General features: G+C 39.5%; 1 protein-coding gene across 3 annotated transcripts; it reads right to left on the minus strand.

Moving 5' to 3' along the window:
- Positions 1 to 6,530: 6,530 nt before the first annotated feature.
- Positions 6,531 to 13,042, minus strand: LOC104836902 (sulfotransferase 1C1-like). 3 transcript variants are annotated; one of them, XM_010575686.1, is made up of 7 exons: positions 12,871 to 13,042; positions 10,516 to 10,653; positions 9,119 to 9,216; positions 8,676 to 8,802; positions 7,346 to 7,440; positions 6,961 to 7,141; positions 6,531 to 6,801 (listed from the first exon to the last, which is right to left on the minus strand). In XM_010575686.1, exons 1-7 carry the CDS (start codon positions 13,040 to 13,042, stop codon positions 6,689 to 6,691), a joined length of 924 nt encoding a protein of 307 aa, XP_010573988.1. In that variant the 3' UTR covers positions 6,531 to 6,688. The 3 variants fall into 3 exon arrangements, with proteins under 3 accessions (XP_010573988.1, XP_010573989.1, XP_010573990.1); XM_010575687.1 differs by having other exon boundaries at positions 9,119 to 9,247; positions 10,547 to 10,653; positions 12,871 to 12,949; XM_010575688.1 differs by having other exon boundaries at positions 10,525 to 10,653; positions 12,871 to 12,949.
- Positions 13,043 to 14,942: the final 1,900 nt, after the last annotated feature.

Here is a 14,942-nt window from a genome sequence, read left to right on the forward strand (position 1 = left end):
CATGCACTTTGATGCACTTTTGGCATTGGAACAGGCTGCCCAGGGAAGTGGTGGTGTCACCATCGCTGGAGGTGTTCAAAAAACACATAGACGTGGCACTTCAGGACGTGGTTTATTGGGCACGGTGGTGTTAAGTTGATGGTTGGACTCGATAAGCTTAAAAGGTCTTTCCCAACCTAAACGATTCTATAATTCTATAATTCTATGATTCTATGATAATGCCTGAATTTTTTTGACATTTTGTAATAAGTAATTGATTTTTAACAAGAAGTTGCCCGCGAGAAACAATTTAGGCATATTATTCTATTTACAGTTCACCAGATAAACATTGAGTATCACTGAATTAATTATGGTGTCATGAGAGAATATCTATTATTTTAATAAAAAAAGAGAGTCATGTTAGTCAAAATGCTGCTCTCGGAAGAATAATTTGCATTTTTCCAACGGCTTATTGTCATTCTTTTAAAATTCAAACGATGAATAATGACAAAAGGCAGAAAGGTTCTTCACATACACCTCAGAAATTATTTCCTTGTCTTTTTTTTTCCTCCAATGCATTCACTGTACTATATATATATATATTTATTGTATATTGTAATAGATGCAAGTACACCACTGCAGCAGGAGCATATGGTTCCATGCTCTCACAGAGGTTGCTGGCAAGGAACAGATCTCCTTAACCAAAGTGCAAGAAGCTGTTTTTCCATTACTTCTATTCTTAAACCTTTTAGAAGCCCCACAGACCACTAAACAAATTAAAGCTTTCTTTCCCCATCTACTTCGGGAGACTCTGAACTGGGTACCTAGGCCTGTGCTGCCGTGGTCTAACATGGGAATTTCACACATTCCTCACTCACTGCAAGCTTTCTGAAACTGATTCTGGCTAGGGACCACTCAGCCCCCCATGAAGCTCCCTGCTCCTGTGAGATAGGTATTTGACAGAGACAGGCCAATTCTCCCTTCCCACCCTCCTCCATTTTGTGCAACAGAATTTAGGTACAGATGAGATTGTCTTGACAGTCTTTCATTCTGGTCCTGAATTGTGACAGCAATTGCAAAGCATCCCGGTTAGGGAATGGTCGAAGAATTAAAAAGTTTCTAGGATAACTAGAAGAAAGAAGACTGAGGATTTTGAGTGTTGATTGTTTCAGTTTGTTACAATAAAGTACAAGTTGCTTCATATTTTGTGGGAAAAAATGTTGATTCGTACCTGCAATAGTCTTACATAATTTTCTTAAACAGTTATGAATTTTACGTCTTGCCTATCCAGAAGGAGCCAGTAAGTTGGTACATATTGCATGCAGCTAATTTGAGACAAGATAAGCAAGGAAAACAGGAATAATTTATATGCTCCATATTTTCTATGATTTTATTCTTTGTAAAAGATAATTCATCTTTTTAAATAGCATTGTTTATGTAAAACAAGATTGCCAAGACGTTTATGAGATGTGTTGGGACGGAGCATGAAAAACTTTAAATCCTGCTTTCGCTGAGAAGCCAAGTCCCACAGGGGCTGTGATTAGCCCTTACATCAAGGCAAGGTACAAATGCTTGTTTGCTATCATTGGAATTAGTAGACCTGCAAGAATTTTCTGAAGAGCACAGAATGAGAAAATTACTGTAATTTTGCAACTGAGGAATGTGTTTCCAGCATACAAGAGCTGATGCTTTAAATACTTGCCACTGTAGAATGTGCCTTTCCAACAGGTTCTGAAGATCACAAACTCTTTTGCTTGTGAACCATGCCGGGCCAGTCAGCATTCTTGCTTTAAGCTACTCTTAGGGCTTTTCTACATGCCAAATTAGTATAAAGGAAGGCAGGGTATGAATTTAGAGTATGTTAGCTATTCTTCTTTGGAAACTTAAAGTATTCTCCCAGCCCCACGCAAATGAACCATAAATTCCTTGGCTGACTATGGCCATTTTGTTGGTTTGGGTTCAGGTTCAGTACGTTCCCACTGGAGTGGAATGGTAGAGGCTACAGGTACAGTGAAAAAGTTAAGGAAGTGTAAAAAGGGAGGCTAATCTCAATGTTTGTATGAGTAAATGAGATGCAAGGACAATACTGTCCTTTGTATTCATCTCAAAACTACTTTGCGTGTGAAGGATTTGGTTGGGTATTAAAAAAAAGAAATTCTATATGTACTCCTTCATTCTGGTCTTAAATTGCAATAGGAAACTGAAAGGTAAGAAGTTTGGTGTTCTATTACTCATCTGCAAAGCCCACCAAGCCTGTTGAAAGATTAATGTGAAACTGAAACAAGGAAACTAACATTTTGTTTGAGCACTTAGGGTTGGTTCTGGCTGTAAAAGACTGTTCCATTGTTAACAGAACATGAAAGCTCTTTTAACTGCACACAGAGATAGTAGCAGATACAGATGAGTGAGAGTTACTAGTACAATAGCATGTTACTGTGAATCGAGAGGCCCAATTTTAACAATTAAAAAAAAAATTAGCTACCTGCATTTTTAGGTGTCTAACCTAAGACTATCTCTGCCTATATTGCCTTGCCTGTACCACAGCAGGACCCAGTGTGGCTTGTTTTTGACATAATCCTTTTGTCTCCGTGGTCGTGGTAGATGGCTATAATTCAATTGTGAGCCTTCACACAGTCCTAAAGGCAGTCTGAGCTCACACTGCTGATAAATACCAACTGCTCTTGCAGCGGGCTATGCTGAAGACCTTCTGCAAAATAATCCATGAGTAATTTGCCTCTTCAGCATTAACCTTGGGACACTGCTGCATGACAACATTCCTGGTCCACCTACACAGTGCCTAAGTGTGTGCTTGGTCTGGAGAGCAGGCAGAGCTTTGTTATCCAGCCTAAGCCCATGGCTTAGGTCTGGCAGCACGGTTTGGTGGCATCCTGTGAGTATGAAGGGCTTAACTTTCTCTCTCAGTGTGCCCCTAGGCTCACCTACAGCCTCCCCTGAGACGGGGCTTGCACCACTCATTGAGGACATCAGGGAAGTGAAAGCTTCAGTCCAGGCTTAAAATATAATGTTAACGCACCCCTGGAAAATTCCAGAATTAATAATTAACCCTGTTGCAAAGATAAGGCTCTATGTGAACATGTTGGCATAGATCATTATTTAAAAAAAAAAAAAAAGTATATGTTATGGGGTAGGATATCTGTATCCTATATGGATAGGACAAATTAAACAAAAACTACTTCCTGTCTGCAGTCTGTTTCCTAACTGGAGAAACAGTGACTTTCAATCCAAGCATGAAGCAGATCATCTACAGTAAAATTAGTGGAAAGAAAAGCAGTGTCCCTCTGTCTTTGAATGCTAGCTAAGAAGATAGAACAGCTCCCTTCGCTGTCTCTTTCTTTAATTTTTTGAAGCTTGGGGCTTCTTCCATTCTATCTCGTAAAATGGTTGCATTCCACCTGAAAGTAAAATGGCTCCCCTAGTTGCTATTGACAGTCAAGCTAAAGGGTGATCGTGACTACCCTAGAATTAATACAGCGGTTGCCGTTAAAAAGTCTATATTGAAGCAGGAATCTTCAGTCATTCTGGTGGGAGGATTTGTTTTGGTAGCTGTTAATGGAGAGCTACAGAACAGAACCATGTGAACAGTTAACGTGTATTAACACTGATTTTCAAACATTTGTTAGAGATTAATAACAAAGTTTCTCAGCTATCAAAACTCTGCAAGTGCACTTTCTTATAAGAGACAAGCAGCACTGAAGAACTTGCTGTGGGATTGCATTAGCTAAACTGACTTAAGTCCTTTTTAAACTGACATAGAAGAAGTTGCACCTGTGTAAGAAGGTTAATATGCGTCTAGATAACTGGATGAAAATAAAGTATAGGTGTATATTCCAGGCAAAGGTCTAATAGAGGTTTGCACGGAGCTCTTTCACCATAGTAAACAGAGTCACTTGTTTGCACCAGAAGCTTGACAATAGTTTAAATTAATTTGAAATAATTTAGCTGAACATGTACAATCTCCTTGTGCATAAACCTCTTAGCAACTTATGTTGGTACTAGTATAGAGTCTCTGTATACAAACACATCATTTAAAGCTCTTCTGTACATAACAACTGACAAACCTAGAGATACATAAGTTAAAGGTGCTCTAGATGTAGGCACCCTCCAGTCATCCACCCAGAAGCATATATACGCACATCTCTACTGACATACTGTGATAATAGACACCAAAGCATGGTAGTCTCCAGGCCCACTGGGGGATGCATAGAGCCTATTGACCCCTTTCCCAAACTCTCCTGGTAAGCACAGATCCAATCATTTTCACTGGTAACAATTCACTGCTCCCTGTAGTTTTACACTGGTATAATTAATAACATTTTGCAAATTACAGCTGAATCCACAGGTTGATCTCTCTCAGCTGTGGTGGCTTGAGAGGGCATAAAAAGAAGAAACATCCCACTTTTCAATCCCCCTGCCAGCTATATTTTGTCATAAAGGTTAACATTTCTGTCTTTGAATGTATATGAGGATAATATCAATAGGATAAGAAAAGCCAGTTTTATGTAACCACACATCCAGTGTTTGTTTCCCCTTTTTTTTTCTAGGACTGTACTCTGACCTGTGTTACTTTTTATCTGTTTTTTCAGAGCAGCTGAATTGCAGCTGAGTGAGGAGTTAACCCAAGGAAATGAGAGCAAAGGTGACTTTCCCAAAGTGATAGGAGCCCCTTAGTATATGCTTCTATCCTTGCAGTGTCTGTGCAGCTGCCTTTCAGACCAGGCTTCAGCCACTGTCAGCATTTTGCACTTCTGATAGGTTCAGAGATTTCAAAGGAGGAACAATTAGGTCATCTGTGCGACCTTTTGTACAGCACTGCTCATAAAATGTCACCAAGCTACTGAGTTAAGCATGTTTTCCATTTACTGATGGCTCTTATGACACCGAATGAGGATTAGATTGACAAACTGAGCTGACTCCTGTGGTTTCATGGAGCAACCCAAGAGGATGGAAATAAGTCAGAGAGCAGGCAATGCTTTTTCCTCATACTGGCAATAGTAAGATAGCAAATCAAGTTAATCATAAACCAAAACCAAACAAGTAGCAGAAAGCCCCAGAGGCTGGTATTTAGCCTTGCTGTGATGAACAGCAGCACCTCTGCCAGATGATTTTTTTTCTCAAGTAGTCAATTTGCTGAGTCATCCTTTATTTGTGGGCAGGAATCTCTGTTGACCTAAAGTCCTTCAATTGCCTACGTTTGCACTAATGTAGAAAATGTGTATTTCTGGTTTCAGTGTTTCCTGCATCTTGGGGGGAAACTCAGAGGGCCAGGAACTGACAGTGTAACTTCTACATTTAGCAGGAAGCTTTTTGTTTGTTTTCAATCTTGATGCAAGATATTGCTGCCCTTTAGAGAACTGCATTCATTTTAGATATTTGGATTAAATTGGTAGCCTGAAATGGACTGTGCATGTTGACAGCTGCTCCTATTACTAAATCCTTGGAACTCTCCACAGGCCAAAGGGAAAATAACCCCAGCAAACATTTTCTGAGTTAAACTAGACTAAACTAGACTAAATGAGACTAGGACAGTATCTTCCTCCAGCTGCTGTTGCTTTCCCTCTGGCATTCAGAGTGCAAACCCAGTTAAGCAGGAACTTTTTGGGGCCTTTTTTGTGTGCCAAGCTCAATGGTGGCACTTTAAAACCAAGAGCAAATTGGTAATGGTTGTCTGTAATTAAATGGGCTATGAATTGCTTTAGTTCATTTCCTTCAAGCTCAAAGCGTGGCTATAGTGCTGGTACTAATGCTATAGCAGAACTTGTCTTTATTTGATAATGTCAGCCAGGCCCAATTGCAACTAAGAGCCCTCAACGGGGCGGTTGTATGTTTGGATAACAAGAGAAGAGTGAAGAAAAGGAGGAGGTAATAACATGATGTGTCTGATGAACATTTTTGCAACGGTGGAGAAGAGGGAGGCGGTATATGCAGCACTGACTATTCACCTGGGTCATACCAACTTTCAGAATTCTCCAAATGTTAACAGAAGATTATGCTGTCAGTTTTAAAGGGCAACAGTGAGAAAAGCTTCTTGTCTTAATGCAGTAGGCACTGCTGCCTCCGCAGCTGGATTGTAGATAAATGCCTCTATGTAGCCCTTTAGCAAGTTTTATGAAAGGAAGTAATGGGTGTTCGGTGTTTTTGGAAATGTTGCTTTCATCTCAACGGCATCTATGATGTCCAGCTTAAAGTGAGAGAAAAAGAAAATTATTCTACTTTGTGCACTCCTGTTGCTCTGTTTATACTTGACCACCTTTAAATTTGTTTATTGTTGTTTATTGATTGATGTTCGTACAACATGTGACTAACATATAATGCCCACACCTGTTGCACTCTTTTAACACCTTTTTTCCTATTGGTTCCTAATTTCTGTTAGAGGTTGATTTGAAAATGCCAGCAATATCAACTGCAGTTTTACAAAGACAAAACCTCAAAGCACATCTTTGATATTTTTGATAATGCTGAAAGTTACTGTGGGAGGGATGAATGAGAAGTATCCAGTGGGATTATTTTCTTCAGAGAGACCAACCTAAACTTCCCCATAATTTGGGCACTCCCTTGATAATGAAAAATCAGTGGCGTGTGAAAGAGAGATATTGAAATGTTAGGGGGCTAGATGTTTTGTGAAGGAAAAGCAAAATATATAAAGTGGAAAAAGCTGAATATCATAAAGAATAATTCCCATTGCTAATAATCACAATTCTGTGCGAAAAACAAGAGAGGTATCAGCCATTTTCTTCTTATAATCTTCATCAAATTTCTTATCCTGTGCCACAGTGAAATGATTCTTCCAGTCCCCGACAGCCCCTAAGAAACAGCAAAGCAAAAAAAGAAAAAAGATTAATTTACCAGTTTTTCCTGAAGGCCATTAGCCATGACTCACTAGATACTTGTACTTCAAGGCTTATTTCAAAACAGAACGACAACCAGGAAGACAGAGCTGATGCCAATAACAAACCTCAGTACCTTTTCTCATGAATGGGGAAACGGAGTGATCCATTATTCCCTGAAACTCTTTAGTGTAGTTTGTCATAGGGTTTCCCTTCATTATCTCAAACGAGGTGTAATGGAGTATCTTGTTCAGAACCTCCTGATTCACGTCCCTCTCCAGGAACTTCAGAATCTTCTGAATTTCTTGCTTTGGATTCTGCAGAGAGAATAACATGGGATAAGATACAGAGCCAGGAAAAGCAAAGAAATTATTAAAATTGCAGTTGTTAGGGTGACACAATCAGGTTATCCAAAGATGTACTGATACAGCTGGCATTATACTAGGAAACTGTTGATCATAGGTAGTATCTACTGGACTTACAGATTTCAGAGCTCTATAAACATACACTCAGCCTTTTACCTCCTTCATGTCTTCATAGAAGAGGTAGAGAATACGGTGCTTATCTTTTGCCTTCCACCATCCTTTCACATGGTCATACCAGGAACCCCACAGCACTGAAAAAGGAGTAACATCAGCAGCAGGTATAAATGGGCAAACTGTCTTTAGGTATCTGTGGCACTCATGTTTCCCCCATAACCAGTGTCTGGGCATTTCCCAGCTGGTTTTGAATCATGACTGCTGTGCTCTGTGCTTATCACAGCATTTGTGCTATTAATCCCTCAGGCGTATGGATGCTCAGAGCAGGATTCACAGGCAACAAATGCAGATGCTTACCCCTGAATGAAAAACCCAGGCTGCCTTTACAGTCGATGGAGAGAAACAGATGTTTCTAGAGTGATTCATCTGATCAGCTGGACAAGACCAGTCTTAATCAGCTCTGCTTTGTTTGGACAGGGGGTTGGACCAGATGGACACCAAAGGTCCCTTCCAACTTGCAATATTCTGTGATTCTAACTGGTTAAAATATGTGGTATGCTATCAGAAGTGCCTGTTTCTCTCCAGCAATTATCAAGATGACTAGCTTGGACAGAGGTAGCTATGTTCTAGGTGTCTGCACTGGGACAGATGGCTCCCAAGCTGAGCTGGTCAAACACAAGACACAAGGTCTCCTTTAGACTGTCATACTGGTCCAGAGAGTGCTGTTGCTAGGCCTACATGGTGGCAAAAACATTAAGGACCTATGGAAGCTTTACTGACCAAAATTGCAGACTGCCACCCACCTGAGCAGGTTTTCTTTCTGGGATATAAGTACCTTTTTTAGAAAAGGAAGAATCAGCTTCTGGTGTTGCCCGTCTTTAGCTAGATAACTGCCTTTGTTCAGATGCCTGATTTTTATACAGATGAATTTAGGTAAAAAGACTCCCTTAACTCAAATTCACACCGTACATTTCTACACAAAATTAAACCTTGGTTTCTTGTGTATCAGGCTAGAGTAAAACCAATTAAACCACTGTTCCTTCCCAGCTGCCTTCCAAGCAGGTTTCTTTTAACCTCAGAGAGGAAAAATTAAGCCTAAAAATTGTCACATATGTTTCTGAATGATAATAGAATAAAGATCACCTCTTTTTTTTTTTTCCCCAAAATGGGAATGTAAAGATAGAATTAATCCTTTAGGTACTAATAAAAACCCATGGATGAAGATAAATTACTACTGAAACACCTTCAGTAGATATCCTTCTGCACAGTGTCAGCACTGGATTTCAAACCATAGCTGAAAAAAAAAAATAAATGATGTCATGCATTTTTTAAATGAACAAAATCTCTTATACAACTAGTTGGAGTTCATCACCTTTTCCAGTCATGAATTTCTCTATGAACTCCTCCCAGGTTCCTGGGTCAGGCATTCCTTTATTCATTCTGTGGAAATGGTAGTACGACACCAGGTTGTCTTTTGCATTTCTTGCCACATAGATTATCTTTGTTGATATGAAAAGAAGAGAAAAATTAACTTACACGCGCTTATATAGGTATTGAGCATCTCCTGGAGTTTTCTCTTGGAGCCTGATGAAAGAGGCTTAAGAGATTTTGCTTTGAAGCTGCCATTTTCTGAAATCTAACACTTAGGTAGCTTGGTCATGACTTCTTTAGTTTCGCACAGGCTTTGCACATTGAAGGGAAAATATCTGGGGAGACCTTAGGTTTCACAAAGATTCTGGAAACCGTATTCAGTCCTGGTTTATGTCACTTTCTTTGCAGGTGAAGTAGAATTGAGTCCTACCTCTTCAGCCTTACCTTACAGTTTTGTTCCCAGAAGGAGGGAGGCACCAGCTGCACGGGGAGATGAGTTTTTATTGTTCGTGGAGAAGGCATAGCTTCAGCTAACTCCAGGCCTGTGGGATGTTTCATTATGAGATGTGGCTTGTTCTCTAAATGGCACTAGCACTTCTTTGCTGTTGTCATATGCTGATTTTGACTGTGACTTTTCAGCAGTTCGCCTTGCAACAATCTTTCATCTCCAAAGCAATTACATAGCAGTGTAACATATACAACATTGCATAAGCACCTCCGGTGTTTCTAGGAAATTTTTACCTATGCATTCAAGGAGGAAAGGGGGAACGCTGATTCATATCTTCTTGCTTTCTTGGGCCCATGTCTAATCCCTGCATTCCAAGGCATAATGTTGAATACTGATTTATATTTACACAACCAAAGTTTTTCCTTCGCAATATTTAGTGATCTCCTTTCACTTTGCAGGTAAGAAATTTTTGTTTCTTTCTAGGATATGAGAAGGGTAGGCTGACTGACTAGACTTTCTGGATAGCATGTAAAGAGAAGCTAGGAGAATGATGGACAGTGGATTTTGAGTAGCTATGGATATATGGGAATACTTGGGAATATCTGGTGATATGTGGAGATGTGTTTTCCCCTCCCCCCCTCCTTTTTAAACATCTATCATGACCTCTATCATTTTTTTCCTATCTTTATCTATCATCCTCTGTTATCCTCTATCATTTTTCTCTCTCTCTCTCTCTGTCAACACAGTGTAGCTTAGAAGAGAAAAAATAGCACTTCTGCTGCAGAGTTAGTCAAGCTTTTTAGCTTCAAATGTGAAGAGAGTCTGGGTTAAAGATTTGTGTGGAACAGGAGCCCTTGCAGGGGGAAGACTCTTGTAGGAAACTGTCTTTGCAAAACAGTTAGGCCTGCTGGTTGCCTGAATGCCCCATAGCTTGTTTAGGTCACTAGACCCTAGAACTTAAAAGCAGTTACTCGAAACAGTAGCAAAATGACTGAAAAAGTTATCCACCTTTTGGGAATACATCCATGATATAGGTTTATCTTCCATATAGCCCCTAATGAGAGAATGGGTTTCAATCGCCCCCCCCGATGCCATTTTACGCATACCTGCTGCTGTTTTAGATACTGTGGAGTATCACACACAGCTTTCAGATGCCACTCCAAAACAGCATGGTCTTCAGTAGCGCCTAAGTCACATCTGCCAGCCTTGCATCGGCTTTAGTAGCACTAGATGTTTATGTTAAAGCAACTGAACTGATCCCTAATACCCAACACGGTGCATAATTCAGTGACAAAGCAAGCAGGACCTTTCCCAGGAAACCTGTGGCATCAGCACTGGGCACTTGTTTTGTTTCCTTTTGTCTAAAATACAAACCTATTTGTGTAATATTCACCTGAGTAACTTGCGGCTGAAGACTCTTGCATAGACCACTCAAGGAAAGGGTGGCGTCTGTAAGTAGTGGCACGTCTACACTTCTCAACATCTCCATTTTGTTGAATCATATCTACTATCTCCTGTGTCCATGTGGTACCTGAAAATGTCAGTGTTTAGATGTTTCCCTCAGGGATAGCCAAGAGTCTCTTCTGCTAGGGAAGTGAAAGCCAGAAGGATGGACTCCATATTAAAGGAGGAAGGAACAGCCCAGAAGTTGATGGACAAAGTGGAAAGAGAGGAAAATGGAGGAAAAATGCATAATTAGGAATACAAAGGTAATTCCCAAAGCACAGTTTCAGGGATTCCATTTTAGACAGGCTTCTTCTTGCCAACAGAAATAGCACCCACCCCCACCCCCCCGCCAGTAATAAAAAAGCTCTGGGATAAACTCACTATTATTTGGAGATTGTATTATTTGCAGAGAGAAATGAAATTCCCTCCTCCCAATTTTCATACCTCACAAAAATTCAGGTATTTCAACATTTGTTTTCATCCTGAATTTGAATGAAAAAATGAAATACCTGAACTTTGAGTGAGTAAAAAAATCTTACACTTTGAAAATATAAAAAAGTTGCAGTATTTTCAATGTTCCCATTTGAAATACTTTAACGAAGTTCAGTACAACATTTCATCTGCCTGAGCTACTGCAACATCCTATAAGAGTTACAGTATTGTGTCTCTCATGCACCTCTTTTCCCTTATAGCCATGATCACTGGGTTAACCACATCTCCTCCGAGGTACTGTGACAGGTCAGCTAGAGAACAGGCTAATGGATAACTTGAAAAGCAATGTGGGCAGGAAACTCAGCCCTTCTTAAGATGCTTGAATTGTGCATCTCTGGCAGATAGAACATAATGTCAAACAGACTCCTAACTTTATTTCTTTTCGGTTCAATGGCTGAGAGGTTTTAATCCAGGCTGGATAAAGTAATGTGGTTTTGCTTTCAGTATACAGGAAATAAATTAAAAGCTTTTAGGTTTTAAAAAAATAATGTTTTGGGGTTTTTTGTAATAATGTTATTTTTTTCCCTACTGAAAAAAATACTTAAAAATTCTTGCTAATTCAAGTCATTGGTTTTTTGTGATCATCAAATGTTCCTGAATCTGTTCCTGAATCCCCTAAACTGTTGTCCTGGTTTCAGCTGGGATAGAGTTAACTGTCTTCCTAGTAGCTGGTACAGTGCTGTGTTTTGAGTTCAGTATGTGAAGAATGTTGATAACACTGATGTTTTCTGTTGTTGCTCAGTAGTGTTTAGACTAGAGTCAAGGATTTTTCAGCTTCTCATGCCCAGCCAGGGCACCTGACCCAAACTGGCCAACAGTGTATTCCATACCATGGGACGTCACATCTAGTTTAGGAACTGGGAAGGGGGGGCAGGGATTCGCTGCTCGGGGACTGGCTGGGTGTCGGTCGGCGGGTGGTGAGCAATTGCCCTGCGCATCATTTGTACATTCCAATCCTTTCATTACTACTGTTGTCATTTTATTAGTGTTATCATAATTATTATTAGTTTCTTCTTTTCTGTTCTATTAAACTGTTCTTATCTCAACCCAGGAGTTTTACTTCTTTTCCTGATTTTCTCCCCCATCCCACTGGATGAGGGGGGGAGTGAGTGAGCGGCTGCGTGGTGCTTAGTTGCTGGCTGGGGTTAAACCACGACAACTGTACATGTTTGTATTCATCCAGGATTAATATTGATGCTTGTTATTCATTGTTTTCCTGTGTAGTAAGTATAAAGGGTCTGGTGAAGAGGAGAAATAGTAATGAGCTAAGTGGCCAATCACTGAATAAAATAGCAGATAGCTAGTATTAATGGTGGGTATTTTATTTTATTGCCTGAAATTATTAGGTGAATTTGGTTATTTCCTTTAAATAATTAACCCATTTCCAGAAATAAGTACCAGTTTACACACCAAGTCATTCCCCAAATACATAACACAATTCATAGCTGTTCAGTCAGTTTCTATTATTTCTTAGTAATGCTGACTTTTTACTAGGCTTTGTTAAATCATTACCTATTGGTGGAAAACTTCTATTGTTGCCATTAATACGTATGTATATAATCTAAATCAAAGGAAACATTTAAGTATAGGTAATTAGATTTTGGCCATTTGAACTTCAATATTAATATATGGTTGTTACTTTTACCAAGGGAGTTTGAAGTTACTAGTCATAGCAGACAGAGCTTCATGTCTTTAAAATATGTCTGGTTTGGGATTAAACAAATATCAGTCACAATAGAACAATATAATTTTCAATTCCAACAATAAGCACCATCCCAACTTTTCTATTCTGTTTCCTACCCACACCAACCTGCTTTTGCATAGGTTGCGATCAGCAGATCATCAGGTCTGGCTTTGAACTTCCACACTTGGTCCCATCTGGTGCACATTGTTTTTGTGAAGGGAATACCTTCCACTTCACCTATCTCAACTTGGCGCAGTGGCTCTTTCAGACTCAAATCTTCCATTTTATCCAGGGCCATTGAGCACTGCATGAAGAAAGAAAGGCTTGGAATTAACATGGTTGCTCAAAAAAAACCCCCTAAATTTACTCATCCATTCTTGAGGTCTCTCATTGACCAAATTCCATGTCCTCTGATTTTTTGGCTATGATTTGGCCTATCTGGATCCATATATAGGCTTCTTAAAGCTGGATCTAATTTTCAGAAATGCTTGGTATATTGCTGTTGGTGGTTCTCAGCATCTCTAAAAATCACTCTGTTTATTCAGATACAAAAAGAGAAAAAAAGCCATTATTCCCATCTTAAACATTTATCAAACATATTTCTATAAAGTTCTGACTGTAAGTATGTGGCCTTTGAAAGGCAAGAAAAAATAATCAGAGGTGTGATTCAAAAGAAGGTGGAGCATAACAGGTCCCACTGAAGTCAGCATACAGGACCCAAAGCTTTCTTTTAAAAGAAAATAAACAGAAACACCTGCTAACACCCTTTAGGCGTCATACTCACAAAAATATTTGCAGAGTTTTTCTGTGTTTTGTTCCGGGAGCTTTTCGCTCTTAGAGCTCTTTGCTGTATATTGAAATTTGTTGCAGATAAATAACCTGAAATAGATAAATCATTAACTAAAGGTTGTTAGACTTTAATTATTTAAATTGACCTTGTTAAGACAACTGCCTATTGTATAGTGTTACAGTAACTAGTTATTGATTTCTGGATTTCTCTCAAGGAGGCCTTTTCTTAGCCATAACCTTCAGAGCTCCAGAATCTGGTCAGAGGAAAGTTCTGCTTAAGGGGAGGCTGCAGAAATCATCTCAATTAAATATATAAGCCAGAAAAGAGAAAAGACATTTCAATCCCAACAGCAAACATTGCCAAAGTATTTTCTTTCGTTTCCTTGTTTACTCACACCCAATTTCCCACAGATTCAGTCAAGCAGAACGAGAGGTTGGGTTGGTGGCTGGGCAGTGACCCAAGAAATTTAAAAAAAAGAAGGAAAAAGAAACTTGCCAGAGAATTTTTCCCACTTGAGTGTCTTCAGTCCTTGGCTGTATTGAGACTGTGCACCAACTTAGATCTTCAGGCAGAAGTAGGATGAAAGCTTGGGTGGAGTTTCTGTTCCTCCTATGAGTGTGAGGAGAGCAAAGGAGGAGGTACAGCAGCAGCCAACAGCTGAACAGTTTTTCTGGCTTGGTTTGTGAACTCCTTTTTAATCCTGTGAAAGAAAAATACTTTAAATTCTCATCTAAAGCATGATTCTTTACTGGCAACAACATTAAATGTCGGTCAGTAGCTGCAGCAAGATTATTTTAACTCGTCTCTGTCATTGTCAACAGTCTTGGAATAATTCATTTTCTTCCCAATATCTAATCTAAATTGCAAAATAGTTTATTATTTGTTAATAACCTAAGATCAATGAGAATGAATGAATTAAAAATAACTTGGTTCCATTTTCACCATGTGCTGCACCATGCTTATTTAATACATGTCTTAGGGTCTGTTTCATTGCTGGGGCCAGCCATTTATGTTTTATAGCACTTTTTAGACAGATTTCCCTTCTTAACTAGCTTGGCATTACGGGGTTAGGGATCACTACATATTTGGTAATGTTCTTTTGTAAGATTGAAGCCCCTGCCTATCTTTAAGTCTATATGAGATACTGGGAGAGATAATGACATGCCCCACACTAGCTAGCCGCAAACAGCACAGTAGCATTGGCTGCCAAAAGCATGCCAGCAACACTTTTATATCTAGTTCCCAGCTGTTGCAGTCATCCTGAAATGTTTGATTGCATCAGGGAAAGCTGTTCTTGGGCAAAAGGTAGGCCACTGCAGCTGAACTCAAGCAACTTTGAATGGATTGTGTTCATAAAGAAAAACTATTTTGAAACAGCGTTGTGATCAGGCATTGCTTCTGTCTTCTG

This window comes from Haliaeetus leucocephalus, unplaced genomic scaffold (assembly GCF_000737465.1).
Source record: "Haliaeetus leucocephalus isolate CR32 unplaced genomic scaffold, Haliaeetus_leucocephalus-4.0 Scaffold495, whole genome shotgun sequence".
In the NCBI taxonomy this organism is placed as follows: domain Eukaryota; kingdom Metazoa; phylum Chordata; class Aves; order Accipitriformes; family Accipitridae; genus Haliaeetus; species Haliaeetus leucocephalus.

Bases quoted from the DNA above. Each gene is read 5' to 3' on its own strand.
- LOC104836902 (XM_010575686.1), bottom strand. From the start codon at position 13,042: ATGGCCCTGGATAAAATGGAAGATTTGAGTCTGAAAGAGCCACTGCGC. The intron at 9,217-10,515 runs GTGAATATTACA...AACATCCCACAG, and splicing joins TTCAGCCGCAAGTTACTCAG to GCCTGGAGTTAGCTGAAGCT. The intron at 8,803-9,118 runs GTAAGGCTGAAG...ATATCAACAAAG, and splicing joins TCTGGGAACAAAACTGTAAG to ATAATCTATGTGGCAAGAAA.